The sequence below is a fragment of the Suricata suricatta genome, chromosome 12 (assembly GCF_006229205.1).
Source record: "Suricata suricatta isolate VVHF042 chromosome 12, meerkat_22Aug2017_6uvM2_HiC, whole genome shotgun sequence".
NCBI lineage: Eukaryota > Metazoa > Chordata > Mammalia > Carnivora > Herpestidae > Suricata > Suricata suricatta.
Window position 1 is genome coordinate 46,043,016 of NC_043711.1, and position 20,293 is coordinate 46,063,308.

At 38.0% G+C, this 20,293-nt stretch overlaps 1 protein-coding gene across 1 annotated transcript in view; it reads left to right on the forward strand.

The window, feature by feature from the left end:
- The window catches only part of RYBP (RING1 and YY1 binding protein), an 85,995-nt gene that overhangs the window by 8,580 nt on the left and 57,122 nt on the right, over positions 1-20,293 (forward strand). Inside the window, exons 3-4 of the mRNA XM_029917891.1 lie at positions 32-154; positions 232-482. Of these exons, the coding sequence (XP_029773751.1) occupies positions 32-154; positions 232-482 (374 nt within the window). The remainder of the gene's footprint in view (positions 1-31; positions 155-231; positions 483-20,293) is intronic.

Here is a 20,293-nt window from a genome sequence, read left to right on the forward strand (position 1 = left end):
GGCCCGCGGCTCCCCTGCCGGCCCCCCCCAGCCCCACGCTCAAGTCCACAAGTCCGCCCGCTTCCTGCGCCCGCCGCGGCCCTTCCCCGGGCGCCGCCGCCGCCGCCTGCTGTGCGAGGCTGTACGGCTCGCGCCCGGAGGTTGCGGGGTGCCGGTAGGGGCGCCCCGTGCCCTCCCTCGGTCCCTCTTTCAGTCCCCGTAAAGGGTGGGTGGGTGGTCGCCTGAGCGAAGTTTCCAGCACTGGATTCCTGCGAAATTGCGACGGCTCACCAGCGCCTGTCTTTTGCTGTTTCTCCCTCTCTTTCCTGCTCCCTGTCTCTTCCCTCTCCTTTACCCCACTCCTCACTCCTCCGAAGGCCAAAAAGACAAGCGAAACCTGCCGCAGACGAAGGCTTTTGGGATTGTAGCGTCTGCACCTTCAGGAACAGCGCTGAAGCCTTTAAATGCAGCATCTGCGATGTGAGGAAAGGCACCTCTACCAGGTACTTGATCCTGTGTTAGCTTTTGTGGAAGGACTTTTTTTTTTTTTAAGGTGGGAGATTGGGTTGAGAGCTCTACTTATCGCCCTCTTTCCAACTTGTTGATTACGGCTTTTTTGCATTGGGGGTGGGTGGGTGATGAGTGGTTTTGGTTGTGTATATTTCGTGGTGGGTGCAAAGCTTCCTATTCACTGGATGATTTATGGGAGGGAATTTTTCCAGGTTTTCGTCTTATTTCCAACAGGCTGGATTTATTTGACACTTGTATCCATTGGCTTATTGGTATTGGCTCAGAAAGAGAGGAAGCAGTGCTTTTGCTATGCATTGTAGGACTTGAGACCTTTTATTTTTGCCATGTGTAGAATGTTTTTAATTTGCCTGTCCTGAATTAATTTTTTTTTCTCCTTTCCGAGCGATTTAACGGTGGATGTACAGTCAGGCTGGTTGTACTCTGTCTTGAGCTGCCAATGTCTGTTATTTTCTTGCACTGTGAAGATAAATGGGGTTTGGTAAAGTGTAGTTTTTGGAAAGCTGAGCTGTCAATTTGTATTTTTCCTGATGAGCTTATGCAGAGTGGTGATGGAGGACAATCTTGCAAGATGGTGAAAGGAATATATTGAAGTGTGTGTTTAAAGCTTTATTGTAGTGAAAAGAATGTTGAAAGAATTCCTTTTCGTTTTTGTGAGGGTAGTAAATTGCATCTGGTATCAAAACGAGTTTGAATGAATCCACTTTTAACATTTAGGTATATTAGGATAAAATGTCAAAGCTGGTTTTGTAGTCCTCTGATCATTTTTAAAATTGTATCTGGAATTTGGTTCAGGGGATGTTAAGAGTCTGAAGTTAAACTGTCCTCGATGTCGTTTAATGGGCCAGCATTGGGGGATGTATGTGTGAAGGCCAGGGAGAAGGAGTGAGCTCCTAGTGAATCCTTGACAACTTAAGTTGATTCCCAGAAGTCTCATTTCATCAGGTACTTGTTTTTGAATTGGTAGTGTTCCAATCTGGCTGTAGTAGTACTGCATAGTTGTAAGTGGGTATTGTTCTTGGACTAAGTGAGTGTGTCCTGTTAGGGTTTTATTGCTTTATTTATACCTGGGATTACCTAGGGTATCTGGTACTCTAAAGAATATAATTCTGGGATGAATTGGTCCAGTTAGTGGCAGAGCAGTTGTGTGGCTTCCACTAACTCTTTGTATAATGAGTGCTTTGAATAAAAGTATTCAAGTACTAAAAATATTTGTCCAGAAGTTTATACAGTAAATTCATGTCAATTTTTGTATTACAATAGAACAGGTTTAGTTACAGTCAAAAGCTTGTTGGTAGCTTAATAGATTTGCCTTTGCTCTGTGAAACAGGGAATTCCATCAAATGGGATGAAAGTTTAGAAATGTATTTGTTATTTAAAGCAATAGTGATTGTATTTTATTTATGAGTAATGTTTTTTTACACGTAGAATCCCTCAGAGGCCAAACCTCTTTATTGTGGTTTTGCTTTGAGTGTTACCGTAGATGATGTGCAAGTAAATGACTAGGAAACTCCTAAGAACTTGAGAACTTTACTGGTGAACAGCAAAAACCAAATTCAAGTTTACATCTGATGTATTGCTGGGAATAATTACCTTATAATGAAATGCATTTCAGTTTCAATGTGGATTGAAAAAATCCGACTTATCGAACTTTCTGAAAGCATGTGGGAGGTTTGATTTTAAAAGCAATAGAAATGTTTAGTTTTTTTCAGGGTTGCAGATGATGACAGTGAAATTCAGTTTTGTGGTTTTTTTTTAACAAATACATTAAATAATTAAACATGAACTATTTGGGAAATAGGGTACTCCCTCCTAAACTTTAAGGGTTTTTGCGTAATTTTTTGAGGTCTGTGGTTGAGTAGGATTTGAACACAGGTTTCTGAGATCTGAGGACTTACACCAAGTCACGATACCCTTACATAGCCAAAGTTGGTTTCATCTTGCTTATTGTCAGTATTCTGTGTTTTAGATCTATACTTGAAGTCGTCATTAATTGGAAGAGGAATGACATTTTGGCTTTCTTATGCTCTGAATGGGTTTCATGTGGATGGGTGAATTTCACAGCTCTTCCTCCAGGCTTATCCAGCGCAATAATTGTCGGTTTATTTTTTGGTGATACTAGTACTTGTTGCCGTGTCATTTTCCTGTGCCTTTTTCTTGAAGTTTTTTTGGTACCTCAAAGGTTTAATGTTTTTGCCCTGCATTGTTTTAATCACACTTGGAATTGATGGCCGTAGAAAGATGTTGGGTTTTTGAATGCTGAGTAATAGGCAGAAATTGATCTTAGAATAACTTAATAAAAAAGGGCTTTGTAAACCTGTTGATTGGTATAGAAATTAAGTTTCATTGCTCTGAGCTGTTGTTTCTTGTTTGCATTGTAACAACAGCCTAGCTAGGGGTGTAGTCACTGGTCATTTTAGAGTTTGTTCGGTGTTTTTTGTCATTGTCACCATTGTCTACTGTCAACCATCGAAGTCAGGTTTTAATTAGTAGTAGGTCCAGTAGGACACAGAACTGCATTTAGCCTTTGAGATAGAATTTGGTGAGAAAACATTGACTCTCATCCAAAGAACATTTATTAAATTAGCAGGATGTGAAAGATACTGGTCAAGACATTGGTCGGGAGGTGGGCTGGTTAGGTATGTACAGGGGTGATCAGAATCTGAGTCATAAACGCTCTAAGAGTGATGTAAATAATGCTGTGGGAGATTGGAGCAATCTGGCGTGAGGAATCAATTAGAAGGAGTCCTCCTCCGCCTCCCCATTTCTTTGGACAAGGAGAATTGATTTCTACAAAATCACCTGCCAACTTTTTATTGTTATTGCCGTGTGTACCAGATATGTTGAATTCTGCAGGTAGAGTCATGAAAGTGATTGATAGGGTCGTCTTCCTATTGGAGCAGCATAGAGCAGAATGAAAGGAGGAGCAGGTGCTCCTAAGGAACATAAAGGAAGGAAGAGAAGATGCTTAGTAGGCTGCTTGGAAGTTGAGTAGGCAGTAGAGATCTGTATTTTGGATATCTCAGTTATATGGAAGGTCTCTGTACGCTTTTTTTTCTAACTATATCGTCACACTTTCTATCCTGTTTTTATAGCTTTACTGGGTATGATTCGCGTACTATAAAATTCACTAATCGTTAAGTGTATGATTCATTGAAGTTTATTTTTAAGACTTCTGCAACCATCACCACAAACTAGTTTTTGATTTTGATCACATCATATGGTTTTCTTCTGCCTGTTCCGTAATATATCGTAAGAACACAGAGAGGGGTCACCTGCAGCCTGGACGGTTTCCTCCTCACTGTGCTGAGCACTCTAAGGACTTAACGCCTTTCAACATAGGAAATAAGAGTGTGTCTGTAAGGTGGCCATGGGTGGAGAAGAAACACCGTCCCTTTCCTAGGTGGCAAATAGGAGATAGACAAAGTAGGATTCCCCAGCTTACCGCGCCATCTCGTGAAAGATGATACCACCAGCATTTAGAAGGAAAAAACCCTGCAAATTAACACATTTACCTAACTATTCTCTTAAGTGGATTTTCTTGAATGTTGAGCACAGTAACTGTCTAGACTTGGTGATAAATGAAACATGTTTCGCTTCGGTCTTATTATTTCTCGGAATGCAGCGTTGTCTGTGTTGGAAAATACAGATTGCCAGGACACGGGTGCAACTCTTGCCGATCAGGGCTTTTTTTGATCATTGTGCTGCATTTTGACCTTCAGCTACTGCTTAAATCACACTCACTTGAAAATTGGTAAACTTTTGCTTTGGGCAATTACCATAGATTTAGAACTTTGCTGGTCTTCAGGGCCAGGTTGTATATCATGATGTTGAGTTCAAATCCCATTTATTTGAATACCGTCCCTCTGAAAAGTGTACTTATTCTTTTTGGAGCTTTTATAGGCAAGCAGAAATGAGGAATTTACTTTAGATGTGTAATAAGACTATGCACTTAAAAAAAGAAGTTGATACTTAGGATATTGAATTGAATTAGAGGTTGGTACTCAGCTGTGTTATTTGTAAAATGTTCTCCTTGTTTAGAAACTCTCTCATTCTTTGCAGTTATAAGTGTGGACATTTTCTCGCCTTAAACTCAGATAGCCTAACCACTCAATATCTCATGAATAGTTGTATAGTACTAGAAGTTTTAGGGGAAAACAGAATTAGTGGTAAGCGAAAGTTCTGAGCCTGCTTTAAAACTGCATCACCCTGAGATAGTTTTCAGATAGGAAAAGGCCCAGAAAGCAGGGGTGGGGTGTACCTAACTCTTCCCTATGCTTTCATCCACCTCAGTGGTTTTGCTCCTTAGGTCATATTGGTTTTACTGTAGTATTTGTTTTTCATAAAATTTCTCCATAAAATACATGGAAAAATGACCTGTCTTCCAAACCATCAAACCCTAGGAAACCTTTCAGCCTCGAAGCTGGTAGAGTTTTAACGATCACTCTTACCCAGACACAGTGATAATTTATTTTGTATTTGCTATTACATTGGACTTACTGATTTATTGGTACGGACTTGATCTTATGTATACTCGGTGACCTTAAAGTAAATTACCTGGGTAGTTGTGGTTATTTGACAAGTTTTTATTGAGCACACAGCCAAATGGGCTCTGGGTGTACAGTGGTGGAGAGACGGACAAGGCCCTTGTTTTCATGGAGTTTAAAATACTATGGAGAGGAAGAGAAAATAAGCAAGTAAACAGAAAACTAAAATATAATTTCGGCCTCTGGCAAGTGTTGGGGAGAAACTAGAGCAGGGTATGGAACTGGAGGATGATGAGAGCTGGAATGGTGACTTCTTTTTACACGGTGTCGAAATGCACGTTTGTCTTTTTAGGCAGCATGCACGCTGCTTTCTTTTGGAGCAAGGGGATCGTTATTTCTGAAGTCTGTGCCATTTAGCTCATTGGGTTGGGGACAGTTTAGAGTTGGAACCTTTTTGCACAGGCTGCTCAACTTTTCCTTAGTTGCATGTCACATATTGAAGCCTGGCCAGCAAGCTTGTCAGTATATCCTGTTAGTTACCGGGATAGGAGGTTTGAATGGATTCACTTATGTATTATTCATATGGCATGCATTTGTCCTGTGCCTCTGTAAATGCTGAAGAAATTCCAAGATTAATAAAAACTATTTTGGTAAACTGCGGCTACTTGAGGAAGTTGTTGGCACTAAGTCAGTTCATTTGCACTTTAGGTAATAGTGGATCTCTAAATGTCTCCTTTGCAGCCTGAACTAAAATATTCTATCTAGTCTTTCTGGCTCTCATTTTCTCTTCTGCTTCATCACCACAGCCTTTTTTCTTTATGACATCTTTCTTTATCCTCTCCATCATGAGTTCCTCCTTTTTTTACCTGTTTATTTTTAAGATTTTATGTTTTACGCGCTCACACCCAACTTGGGACTCGAACTCACAACCCCAAGATCACATAGCATGCTCCACTGACTGAGTCAGCCAGGAGCCCCTTACCTGTTAATTTTTAAGTAAGCTTTTCTGAACTATAGTACACCTGTAGAGAATCGCACAAATCATAAATATAAGGCTTGAGGAACTTTCACAAGGCGAACATGCCTGTGTAACATGCACCTAGAAACAGAAGATTGCTGGGACCCCAGAGTCCATTTAACGTTCTTGACCATCACTTTAGCCACCGTTCTGACTTCTAATACAGCACAGGAGTTCTGCATGTTTCTCATCGTAATGTAAGTGGTGTCCTATGGTTTTGTGCACTTCCATATGCATCCAGCATAGAGCTGGATGTGGGGCTTGAACCCACAAAACCATGAGCTCACGATCTGAGCCGAAACCAAGAGTCTGATGCTTAATCGACGGAGCCACCCAGATGCCCCTGGGTCTCAGTTTTTGAGATTCATGCATATTACCGGTGGTTTTTGTTTATCTTACCAGTGCTGTTTGATCCTAAGAGTATCCTGGAACTCCACTTTTTGCATGTAGACCCTTAGACGTTCTAGAGAGAGCGTCTCTTCTTGATTTCTGTTACCTACATACTTGAATACAGCTGTCTTCTTACAGCTGTGGTGTAAATTCACACATTAGGTGAAAGGATACAATGTGGTGTGTGGAACTTCCTGTAGCTCATAAATGGAGTCAACTGCCTCTCATCCAGTAGCAATGTTCCTAAGTCACATTTCAAGTCATTGGTGAAGTAAATAGAAAATTCGTTCTTTCAGGGAACCCAACAACCATGTTGGAAAGGTAAGGTAAAACGATCTTCAGTGGTGTAAAGCACCCAGTGACGGTATGCATGGAATGAATGGGTCCATGGTAGAGACAGTCACTCTGTGTGGGGATGGTGGGGAAAGCCTTGCTGAATCTGGGATTCATTTGAGGACTTTATGATTCTGTGTTGATGTGGAGTTTGTTGTAAAAGCCCAAAGAAGTTCTTTGCTCCCTCTATCTCCATTTTAGCTCTTCTGTCATTTCAGAGGTCATCCATACCTTTCCACTTCTCCCCACAGGCTGGTAATTCCCAGATACTGTATGTTAACCATATGCATCACTGCCCTGATGCATGCCTACCCATAACGACCAAATCCACCTTGTTTTGAGGCCATTCCTCTTGGTGGAACTTAAATTCTCTCCTAGTTTTCTTTGCCGTTACGATAAGTCTAAATACTGATCATCACGAAGGGCCTCTGGTTTAGTGTTTTCGTGTTCCTTTAGGATTTCTGGAAGCGACTGCTTGTCACCTCACACCCGTCTGCCCTCCGCATACAGCATGTGTGTTTCATGCCAAACTGCTTCTTTTCTGAGCATGGACTGTGATAGCTCATTTCCATACCTTCACACATTCATTTCCCCTGGATTTTCTTCTGAAATGCTTAGCCTTCCTTCTGCCTGTCTCTTGTTTGTCTTTCTAGATGTCTCAGGAAGACTTTGCCACACCCTCCAATCAGGTACACCTCATTGTAACACTTGAACTGTGTTTTTATTTGATGACCTTGCCCTCCAAATCACGTATACCTCATTGTAACACTTGAACAGAATTTTTATTTGATCACTTCTGTAATGTTTTCACCTTTTTTGAGAGCAGGACCTTTCTTTTCACGGCTTTCTATTCTTTAAAAATCTAGTCCAGTGCCTGGCTCTTGGCAGGGTTCAGTAAATGTATATAGGATGAATGAAGACTAGGAGTTTGAATAGCAGTTCCCTTTAAAACTGTTCCAGTGATGAGTTCTGTCTAATAAATATGTTCTCATATTAGGGCTTGTATCTTGTGAGTGTAATGTTACTAGTTTAGGGGAAAGTTACCTTCATAAAGTGTGTCCTTAAAAGTAGTATTCCTGTTTTTCTGGTTTTGTTTTTGTAAACTTGTACCAGAAATTAAACACAGGACTTCAGCCTTGGAGGCTGTAGGCAGTTCATTTAAAGTACTTCCTGGAGTGTTTTGGAGCTTCAGAGCATTAGTACATTTACCTATATAATACCTGTGGTGATTCTTAAGCTTCTTTTTGGTTGTCCATTTGGTTATTTAAAGCAGCCAGAAGTCATAAAAGTCTGATAATATGGCCAAGGATCAGTCATGTTGTGCAAAACCAATTTTAAGGAACTAGAAGAGTGAGTGTGTAATTGACACCAAAAGGCAGTTTAAAAACAGACACAAAACGTGTTGGGTTTTGTTGATGTTACGCTGTCCCTTGTATAAGTTCTGTTGTGTTCACCTACCTGTAAGTTGTTGGTAGTTGTACCTTCTACATAGTGTATTTTACTATTCTGTTGAGTAATTTGGGTTAATTACTTCTGTTGAAGTCTTGATTCATTTACTTCATTTATTTAGCTTCAATTTCAGTGGCATGTAGTGATTGACACAGACTCTTGTGCCAAAGACGAATTCTCAGCAAATGGAGTGCAAATAAACTACAGTGTTACTCAGAAATTGCGACTAGTTTTAATCCCAGGGTAAACAGGTAAAATTTTTATTTTTAAATAGGATTGGATATTACTGTTCTCCTTTCCCTTTCCTGTCTATTTTTTTTTTTATATTATTTAGTTTTGAGAGACAGAGACAGTACGAGCAGGGGAAGGTCAGAGAGAGAGGGAGACACAGAATCCGAAGCAGGCTGCAGGCTCTGAGCTGTCAGCATAGAGCCCAACATGGGGCTCGAACCCACAAACCGTGAGATCATGACCTGAGCCGAAGCCGGACGCTCAACCGACTGAGCCACCCAAGTGCCCCTCCTTTCCTGTCTATTTAGAAAACTATTTAAATTATCCTTTGGTTAGAAAGTAAACTGGCAGAAGGGATACGTGTAAAAAAAAAAATCTTACTTGAAACTTCTTAGTTTAAGAGCATTAGCAGTACAATGTAAGATGAAGTAGGCTTTGGAAGAGACCCAAAATTTATGGTGATACAGAATCCAGTTTCATCAGCATGTATTGGATCTTAAAACTTCTATACTCAGTACGTGGTGATTAGTCAAGGAGAAAACAAGCTTGGTTCCTGCTTTCTAAGAAAAGATCAGATTTCATATGTGGGTTTTAAAGTTTATGCACTCTTCATTTTTTTTTTTGACAAAACGTTCCTTTAAAAGTTGTTTAATGTCTTAAGTGGTGCCGGAATATCCAAGGTTTCAAGAAATAAGACTTCAGCTCAAACTACCTGTAGTCAAAATGAAACAAAACAATTTTGCTGGCTTATGTAACCAATAAGGAGAAAGATAACCTACCATCTGAACTTGGAATCAACCTTAGCAGTCAAGACCCCTGTTACTTGCCCAGCCCTTGGACTGACTGTTCTTTGTTGCCTGGAGGTTGAGATACTTGGATTGTCCAAGCCTAATACATCTGCAGTCTTAACTGTGAAGGGAGATGGGACACTTAACCAGGTGGATAACATAGTAACACAACTTTTCTAACTGGGTTAATAGTTATGATATATTCAGTTCTAATTTTGAACTGTAATGAACTTGAAGGCTGGAATTTTGTGTACCAGCACAAATTTTCATCATACAGGGAAAGGAAAGAAAGATTATCAGCACGTTGGTCAAATTTTAAAAATACTGGTGTTTTATAGTTCATCTTCTGTATGATGACATACAGTCCTGATTCTCCTTTATTTTAGTTGTGAAGATGGTAATACATGCTTGTTACAGAAACTTGGACACAGGAGAAAAACATAAACAGGGGTCATCCATATACTGCCGTGCAGAATTAATTTTATTTATTGGCCAATTTATTCACTGGTCCACAAATACTTTAGTAACTAGTTTTCCAGGTGCTGTCTGATACACTAGTTCATTGAATTGTCGGCGTGTGGTGGGGGTAGTTAGTTCATATAGGAGTGGGAAAATTAGGCATTGTATGGGAATTGTTTAAGAAAAAAAAGCAAAACTATGGAATAGCAATAAATATTTTGTAGCTCAAAAAAAGTTTTGAGGTCTTTTATACATTTGTGATGGGAATGTAAAATGATAAAACCACGATGGAAAATAGTTTGGCAGTTTATTGCAAAGTTAACCATATACTTACTTGTATGACCTACTAGTTGTATTCCTGGGTATTTATACCAAAGAAGTGTAAACTTAAGTTTGCGCAAAACCTGTTCACAGATGTTCATGGTAGCTTTATTTGTAATAGCTTAAAACGGGAAATAACCTAAATGTCTTTTATTCTGCAAATAGTACATCCAATCAGTGTGGAATGTTATCCAGCCATTACGGAGGAACAAATTCTTGATACACCTCTTTCAAGTGCCTGATAATGAGTGAAAAAGCCAGTCTCTGAAGGTCACATAGTGTAGGAGGCCATTTACATTTTTGTAATAAAATTAGAACAGATGAATAATTACCAAGGGCTAGGGCTGGTGGCATGGAAGGGAGATGGGTAAAGAGGTAGCAGGACAGAAAGTTGTGTGTTGTTGAAATCCAATCTTGATTGTGGTGGTGGTTACATGAATCTACACTTGTGATCAGGTGGCATAGACCTACACACACACACACACACACACACACACACACACACACACACACACTTGCATGTGCATACGTGTGTGCCAATGCCCAGTTTCTTGGTTTTGATATTGCATCCAGAAGATGCAGCCCTGTATGGGAAACTCTGTGAAAGTTATATGGGACTCGTATGTTTGTAACATTCTGTGTATCTGTAATTATTTCAAAATAAATAGTTAAGTTTTAGAAAGAGTATGTAATAAAAGGAAATGTTCATATTAGAAAAAAGCAATTTCAAAATGATTAAACAATATGATTGCACTTTAATATTTCATATCACTTAATCTAATATACATACCTGGAAGTAATGACTGATTAAAATATTCTGACTGGTAGGATGATGGATTCTTTTGTGTGTGTGCTTTTCTGTAACTTCTATAGTATATATGAGTTGATACCACTTTTATAGTTGGAAAAACCAGTTTTCATAATGGAAAATTTTAAAAATCTAATTCTGGAATAAAACATAATATTTTACATTAAGAGAATATAAATTTTTTTATATTGGTTACACTAATTGAGTATTCAAAGTTTTATGCTGCAATTGGAGAGTATATTTGTACTCTGAAACATGTTGTGTTTGTAAATTTAAAGCTTTTTTGTGTTCTTTGTATTAAACATGTTTTGTATGATGTTCTAAATCAGTGCTGTCTAGCGTTAGTATATGCATTGCAAGCCACATGAAATTTTAAACTTTGTTAGCCACAGTGAGAGAGTAAAAAAGCAGGTGAAATTAATTTCAAGATTTTATTTTGTTTAATCTGTTTTATCTAAAATACTGTCATTTCAACCTGTAATCAATATAAAATGGCAGTAAGACTTTTTTATGTTCTTTTTATCATACTAGGTCTTTGCAATCTGGTGTGCATTTTATAATTTACAGCACAGTTAAGTTCAGACTAGCCAGCTTTCAAGTGCCCAGTGGCCACATGTGGCTACCATATTGGAGAGTTAGTAGTAGTAGTTGAGAGCCAAGGTTTTGGTGTCATACCTCAGTTCAAGTAACACCAGCTCTGTCATTGGCTAACCTTGTGTCTTTGGCCATGTTATTTAAACTTGTACTTTAGTTTTTCATTTGTGGACAGTAACTTCTCCACAGGGGTATTAAAAGTATTAAATGAGTATATTTATTACTGTATGTAGCAACTTGGCATAGGACCCAGCACAGAATACATACTGTAAAAACAAAAAAAAGAAAAAAACTGTTGATTTGGATTGTATTGAATTGAATGACTTATCCTTCTAAAGGCACAACTGGTTTCTTAATAATGTTACTAGTAAGAAAATACCTGGGTAGTACGTGAGGTAGGTTTTGTGTTCTGGAATTGAATTTTAGGGACCTAAGTTTTAAATGATGATTGAATAAATGACAAATATTTGAACACTCAGTGTGCAATGTATTGCACCAGGCACTTGAACATTAAACTGTAAATCTTAAGATGATATACTCAAATACTTTATATTTGCATAGCACTTTACATTTTCCGTATCAGTTTTATGTCTGTTTTCCCAATGTAATACTCAAAGCACTCCTGAGATAAAGTTGTTATTCCAACTTCCACCCTTAAGCAAGTTGGGGCTCAGAAAACTGAAGTAACTTACTTGATTTCCTACCCAGTTAGTAGAAATAGAAATGTGACATAATTAAATGGACAAATTAATATAGTACCAAAGTATTTTAACTGCATTCTTTTAATTCCTTCCCTTCACCTTTGCCATCTCAGGGAAGAACACGTCACCCTTTTCCAGGGCCATTGAAATCAGAGAAGGTCAATAATAGAATGTTTGCTGAGTAGCTACTTTGCTTAGATTTACCCTGAGATTATTAGCTTAATCGTATCACCTGTGATGTAAAAAGTTAACATAAGCCTGTATAGATTAGGTGATTCATTTTGCTTGTTGTGATGTTTTTCAATCTGTCTGTGGATCAAATATACCCATAAAAACGGGCCGAGAATATGCAGTATGTGCTAACCGCCATAAAATCACCTGTAAAGTACTGTTCATCGCTTGACTCATTCAAAAAATGACACAATTCTTTGAAAGAACATGGCATGCCACCATTAAAATCAGTAGCAGGAGTGAACTTGTGAATTACTGGCTCTGTCAAGGCGGTGGTGCGGTAGAAGGTACCTGTCTCCTGAGCAGGGTCTGACGGAGCGCTTACCATTAGATGTTCAGTATCTGTGTTCTGTTCTGTACATTCTGCTCTCACTGTATGCATTGCTGTCTTCATTGGTGGTTGTTTTCCTCTAGTTAAGAAAATTGAGGAAGTCAGTCACAGGACATCTAATTTGTTGTGTACTCTGGGTCAAAATGTATGACCATAAACTGGCAGCTTATCCCGACATGTATTTTTGGTGTATGTCATTGAAGTGAATTTATAAGAAAGGGGAATTAGAGTTTGGTGCTCAGGACAGGAGTGATAATAGAGGGAGGGGTGTAGGGAGTATTCTTTCCCCCTGATTTTCTCTCTGCCCTTTTTTTTTTGGCCTGGCATGATGTACCTGACAGTGCCTCTCTCATCAGCCCAACCTGTAAATCTTACACAAAGAACCCATCAGAATTCTGTATGAACTTATTTCTGATCTAGGTGAATCATAACAACATGAAATTCTGCAATTAGTGGAGTCTTCCCCCCTTTATTGGAGGGTTGTGAGGTTTGTGGAATTTGGCTGTCCAGACGGACTGAAACTCAATGGAGTTCTGTTTCAGAGAGTTGGTTTTTTTTCATTGCTTAGGGTGTCTTAAAAACTTTTACTCTACAGTTTCTGCTTACTGCAATTACATTGTGAATGGAGGCTTTAGAAATTTCACATTGTAAGGCATTATATATGTACAGATGCCAGGTTGGGATTTTAAACTGTGGGTTGCAATTAATTGAAGTTCATTGAAATTCAGAGAACTAAATGATTTCTGTGTCTCCTCTAGTTGTAAAATACTGTGATTTGTGTCACTTTTGGCAGTTTATAGTAATGAAATGATCCTTAAATGCCATGATGCTAAATTACGTGTCTAAAAGTGTATTGAAAATAATTTATTTGTAATGTCTCCCTCCTCCACCCCAAGATAATGTCAGTAGAGATTTACGTTGTTCAGAATTTGAATAGGAAGGCTTTATATGTTAAAACTTTTTGGCAAGAGTATGTATAGATGAAGTTTCCTTGTTTACATTATAGTTACTGTTTTTATTTTGAAATCCTTCATTTATGGACTTAAACTCTTTGTTTCTCTTTTTCCCAGTCTAAGAAATTAAACTTTCAGACTGACCAAAATACGAGATTCAGCTAGTCTCCCATTATGGATCTTTAAGTTAAGGGCTTTCTGTCCCAATACTGGTGTGGAAGATGTTTCAGCTACACACAGGTGTCCTGCAGTCCTAGGGTTATTCTTAGCCTTTGTTATATCCTTTAATTACAAGAGTGACTTGGATGCTTTTCTCTCTTTCCTTCTGACACAACAGGTATAATTTGCTCTTTTTTATGCTTAGCATTTATCGAACAACCAAAATTGAGTGAGTAAGGTACCCCAACCGTAAGGCCTCGAACGAACTTCATCAGTAAACAGGAAAAGACAGTGGGACACAGCTCATCTAAGGCTTCATCAGTAACCTGGCCCCAACCTAATAATTATGCTGATAAGGGCCAACATTTAATGGGCATTTAATGTATAGTAGGCACTATGTTAAGCTCATTTCATGCATTGTCTCATTTAATCCTTTTAAGGCTATGATATATATCTCCATTTTACAGATAACAAACTGAGGCTTAGAGTTTACATAGCACAATTGCAGGTGACTCAGATCTTTTCTAACTTCACATTCATATTGTTTCTTTTTAGTTTTTCTCTGAAAATGGCATTGCCATCTATATAATCACCAATCTATAGATGTCACATTGAGACACCCAACTATAGCAGCCAGATACCAAAGTCTGTTGCTTTATTTCTCCTATATTCCTGTTGCTATTGTCTCAATTCAGGCTCTCGTTGTTACATTGTTTATTTCAGTGTGAACTTAATTGCAAGTCTCTCAGGTCCAGACCTGTACCTGGGGACGATTGCAGTAGCCTTGACCAAGGCCAGGTATGCATTGGTCTCTGGACAACACCTAGATTGTGTAGCTTGTCTGCTTAGAATTTTTGGTTGCTGCCTTCTTGCTCAGGAGATGTGACCTGGACTCCTTAAAACATTACGTGCACAGCCCAGCCTGGGCTGCCAGTGGCCTACCCACCAGCTCGTCAGTGCCTCTTCTTACCGTGTACCTTCTGGTCAAACTTACGTGTTCCTTCAGCATATTCTCCCTGTCAGTGTGCCTGAAGACTCTTCTTATGGTTATGTGGTAAACAGCACCTTTGGATCGCAAGACCCAGCTCAGGACACCTCTTTGGGGAAACCTCTCTTGAGTCTTTCTGTGATCGTGGAAGAATTTTGTGGATTTCTCTAGCAGCGCGTCATCATTTTGTGCTTTAACTTCTTGTTTACATTCGTCGCCGCAAATTTAAATTTGCAGCCCTCATGGGCAGGGACGGTGACATATTATTCAGTCTCCAGAGGCAGGGTCTTACTGTGCTGCTTATGTCCTCCTAGATGTACCTTTTAAAGTGTAATCCATTCTCCAGTCTCTAGTTTAATATGTTTCCTTTTTAAAATAATGTATATTGGTTAACCCTTTGTGCAAATAGGTTATGTCCCTTAAAAAAAAACACTCGGTAAGTGACTTGGAAATTCTGCTCACATTTGTTGACTTTCTGTCTTGAGTTTCTTTCAAACTCTGCGTAGTCTGTTATTCTTAAGATAGGTCCCTTTATTATCTCCCTTTCAAAACTCATGCCTGCTTTTCTGCTCACAGCTGAGACTACAGTTTATTACAAAATAGAATTTTTTTTAGTTTATATATTTGAGAGAGAGAGAGATGTGGGAGGGGCAGAGAGAGAGGAAGAAAGAATCTCAAGCGGGCTCAACACTGTCAGCAAAGAGCCAGATATGGGGCTCCAACTCACTTACCTGGAGACCATGACCTGGGCTGAAAGCGAGAGTTTGACGCTTAACTGACTGAGCCACGCAGGCACCCCAAAATAGAATTCTTCTGAACCAGTGTCTGTTTTAAAAAGGTTCTCCCTCTCAAAACTAAAAAAAAAAAAAAAAAAAAAAAAAAAAAAAAAAGCCTTTCTCTTACATTCCATTCTGTTCTCTGCTTGCTGGCCTAAGGTTTTAGAAACAGCTATCTTGAAAGGTTTGTAAAACAGTGACTCGAGTGGTCTAGATGCAATATGGCTTAAAGGAGGAAAGGATTAAAATTGACAAGGTCATGAAGTCTATCTTAGAAATTTTGCAGCTCAGTAGGACTCAGAATGATTGGCATTCTCTTAGCAAGGGATTTTTCAAGAGGTAGGCTGGAGAATTTTTTGAACTGGTTAATATAATTTAGATTTTGGTATTTTATCTATTATTTTCAAAATGGAAGTCTTAGATGATCTTTCCCTTTCAGTTGGTTCAATTTTATAAACGGAGCCTCTTAATTTAAGTTTTATCAATATTTTCAAAAGTCATTGACCTAATAATAAATTTTGTGGAAGAAGATACTTTTAATGAATTGGAATGTTTTTGTAAACAAATTTTACATTTTAAGTTAACCTATTAGCTGTTAATATGCATTTAATTACTGGAACAGGATTTTGGTTAAATAAATTCTCAATGAAAATAGAGACTAATGACAAATTGCAAAGTTGTCCTCTAAAAAGATGTTACATGCAAAAATCCATACCTAGTTTTAAAAGCATTTATAAACAGGAAATGTCCTATGCAAACATGAAAAGATTTAGTACACAGCGAGCATGTTGATCCCTAACTGGAGAACTTTTGCTAAATTTAGTATTCAGCTTCATCATATTAGTTAAACCAGCTAATGGTGACTTGATGAATCTGTGTTATCCTCTTGTTTTGAAAGGTGTATTTTCAGATGTAATTTTATTCATAACGTACAGAAAAATACTTGGTTAAGGATATTGCTTTGTTTTTCTCAGTGACCAGTATACTCTTCACTCTTTTAATTATGTTTTGCAATCACCGGAAGTTTGTTGTTTCCAGTTCATTGATCTTGTCAAGTAATTATCTTTTTCTCTTAACTTTATCCAGGCCTGCTAGTTTTATATGAAATAGTGCTTTAGAAGTGAGAGTTTTATTTGTAACTCTTTACTTTTATTATTTATTTACTTTGTCAACTCTTTACTTTCTTCAAGTGTCTTATCTATGTAGCGAAGTTCAAATTTATAGTAGTTTTTCCAAAGCCTTAGTAATAGGCAGTGTGGTGAAGTATAAAAATCTGTCAGATTCTGACAGAATGACAAATATATCTTGGATATTTCTGTCATTTTAACTTTTCTAACTCTAGTGCTAATGAATCAGACTTTTGAGGAAAGAGATGTGAGCTAAACTTCTAACTTTGACTTCCTGTGGGTGTCTGCTACTTAATCTTTCATTGTAAAACTCTTGCCTTGATGTAATTGAGTAAACCTATCTGAATTGTACAAAGGAAGCTCCAGAATGTGGTTTTCGTATGTGTTATATATTACACATATATATGATATATATTTAACTTATATACATATATATTCTCTTTCAAGAACCGGCTTTTGGACTGATGGATTGATTGCCCTTTAGAGTTAGAATATTTGTAGTTTGCAGATAAATCAGGTTCGTTCTTGAGGATTATAATTGGATCTTCAGTTTAGCAAGTATTTAAGTTATGGAATATTCTTTATTGTATATGAATGAACATATTTTGAATTCTTGCGGCTACCTGTATTTAGACTCCAGAAAGCAATCTTGTTGGCTTCCTCTGCATCTGCTTTGCCCCAAAGAACAATGGATGCAGAGCAGTCAGTGCCAGTTTTCCACTTGTCTTGCTTGATTTGGATTTTCCTCATCTAACCTGGAAATTCACATTACTTAGTAGTTTAAACCTTTTTAACACCACCCTACCCCAGTGCCCCAAAACGAACAAACAAACCAACCCTAGCCCTGGAATTTAAAAAAGAAAGCCTTCTGGCAAATAAGAGTTGGTTTACTTTTCTTTCCTTACCTCTGGCTTTCCAAGACTCAGGGATTCAAAGGTAGTGAAACAAAGAAGTCCCACCTCTCCCTGTGTGGAGCCCCACAAGAGCTTAGATGCCATGAAGCCAGAAGGAACTAACTAGGGAATTGACTTAGCCTGGCTGTGATTTTTGCCTTTCATATCTTTTCTTGAGCTGGGGATAAAAACTTTAGGACCAGATACTGCTGTGGAGATCCGGAAGAAGAATAGGATTTTATTCTACTACAGGGAATATAAGAACTAACATAGTGACCCCCAAATCACAAGAAGTTGTAAGCAAGCTAGATTTATGAACTCTTCCAGCCATCAGGAAAACCACTTTATGCCTTGGTGAAACAGATTGTTTCTGAAGAGATGCATGTTATAATTTATGGGGTGAGTTTGTGTAATGGTAATGATGGTGTCGATACTAAATTTACAGCTAAAATGTTAGGTGCATTTGCCAATTAAAATTACTGGGAAGGAAGATAGAGCGTTTTGAAAATAAAAGCTAGTGACAAAACACTTTACAAACGATGTATATGCAGTATTTGTATAATATGTTATCAAATAGAACTGAAAACTGGATTTGATTTCCTGATTTTAAAAAATGATGACCAGTAAAACAGATTAATTTATACACTAATGCATAATTTCTCTATTCATCTCTGTATTACTAAAATCCTCTACCATTTAAGAAACACTAAAAAGTACTATAATCAGGAGAAACAGCACAACATCTGGGTTTAATTTTTTTTAGCTTTATTAAAGTATAATTGGCCTATAAGAAACTTCACATTTAAAGAAGAACCTGGGGAAACCCCCACAAATGAAATTTTCATTATCTGTTGCCCCTCAAAGTGTTCTCTTGCCCCTTGGTAATTCCTCCCTTTTCTGTTCCCAGTTAGCCACCAGTCTTCTTTCTGCAACTACACATTAGTTTGTGTTTTCTTGAATTTTGTATACATGTGATCCTCCAAAATACACTTTCTGGTTTTCCTTTGGTGTCTTTGAATCAGCGTACTTATTTTGAGATTTGTCCATATTTATTCCTTTTTGTTGCTGGATAATATTCCATTGTACACCTGTTCTGTTTGTTTATCCACTTGTTGATGGTCATTTGCGTGTCCAGTTTCTAGCCAGTACAAATACAGATGCTCTGTACATTTCCCAGCAATTCCTGGTGTAGGCCTGTGCTTTCATTTCACTTGGGTAAAGCACTGGACTCACTGGGTGTATTTAATATTTTAACAAACTGCCGGATCTTTTTCACAGTGGTTTTGTATTTTAAACTCCCAAAGCAGTGTGTGAGAGCATAACTTGCTCCACATTTTTTCAGCCTTGATGTGTGCCTTTTTAATTTTAGGCGAAGGTTTTGCATTTTCCTGATAACTAATAATGTTGACCATTGTTTTCAGGTGCTTATTTGCCATCTATATATTTTCTTTAAGTTCTTTTTTTCCCCAAATCTTTAACCCATTTTTAAATTGGGTTGTTTGACTTACTGCATTGTGACACTTTATTCTAGATTCAGGTGTATGTTTTAAAAGTCTTTATAAGAACACTAGTTTAGACAAAGTCCAGTTTGTGATTTTTTTTTTTCTCTTATAACTTGTACTTTTGGTGTCCTATTTAGGAAGTCTTTGCCTAACTCACCATCCCCAAGATTTTCTCAGGTCTTTACTTCTAGGAGTTTCAGTCTGTTTGGAGCTGAGATTTGCACACATACTTGTAAGAGTGAGTTAAGTGGGTTTTTTTGTTTTTGTTTTTTACATATGGCCATCCTGTTATTCTAGGATCATGTATTAAAAAAGATGACATGTGGGGTGCCTGGGTGGCTCAGTCGGTTAAGTGTACAACTTCAGCTCAGGTCACGATCTCATGGTTTGTGGGTTTGAGCCCTGCATAGGGCTCTGTGCTGGAGGCTCGGAGCCTGGAGCCTGCTTTGGATTCTTTGTCTCCCTCTCTGCCCCTCCCCTGCTCGTAATCTCTCTCCCTCAAAAATAAAATAAAATTGAAAAAAGAAAAATAAAAAAAATAAAAAGATGACATGTTCCCTGAAGTGGCTTGGCATCTTGGTGTACATCAGTGGACTGGGTATAGGTCATTTGCTGGATTCTCTGTTTTGTTCCCTCAATCTCTTTGTCTTAACGTTTTCTTACAGCTCTTGAAATTTAGAAGCATAATACATAATTTTGTTCAAAGTTATTTTGGGTATTCTAGGTTCTTTGTATTTGCATATAAATTTTCGAATCACCTTGTCAGTTGCTACAGAAAAGCCTACTGGGATTTTTATTGGAATGCGTTGAATTTGTAGAAAACAGATGTCTAAACCGCATTGGATTCAGTATTCCAATCCCTGAATATGCCTTGGGTTTCCTATTTAGGTCGTCCCTTAGCAGTGTTCTATGGGTTTCAGTCTTGTTTATCTTTTGTCAAATTCATCACAAAATGTTTCACATTTTTGATGCTGTATAAATGTTTCTACTTTAAAGATTTTAATTTCTGGTTGTTTTGAGCTGGTTTATAAAAATAGTTACTTTTGTATGTCTTCTATCCTACATCTTTGCTAAACTTACTGATTCTGTAGCTTTGGTGTGGATTTTGCAGTTTTTTCCAGAGATCTTATCAGTGACTTAAGGCAGTTTTACTTTTCCAATTTTGATGTCTTTTCTTTTTTTTACTTGCCTGCTACACTAATTCTTCAGAACAGGGTTGAATAGAATTTGTAGAGTGGACATCCATA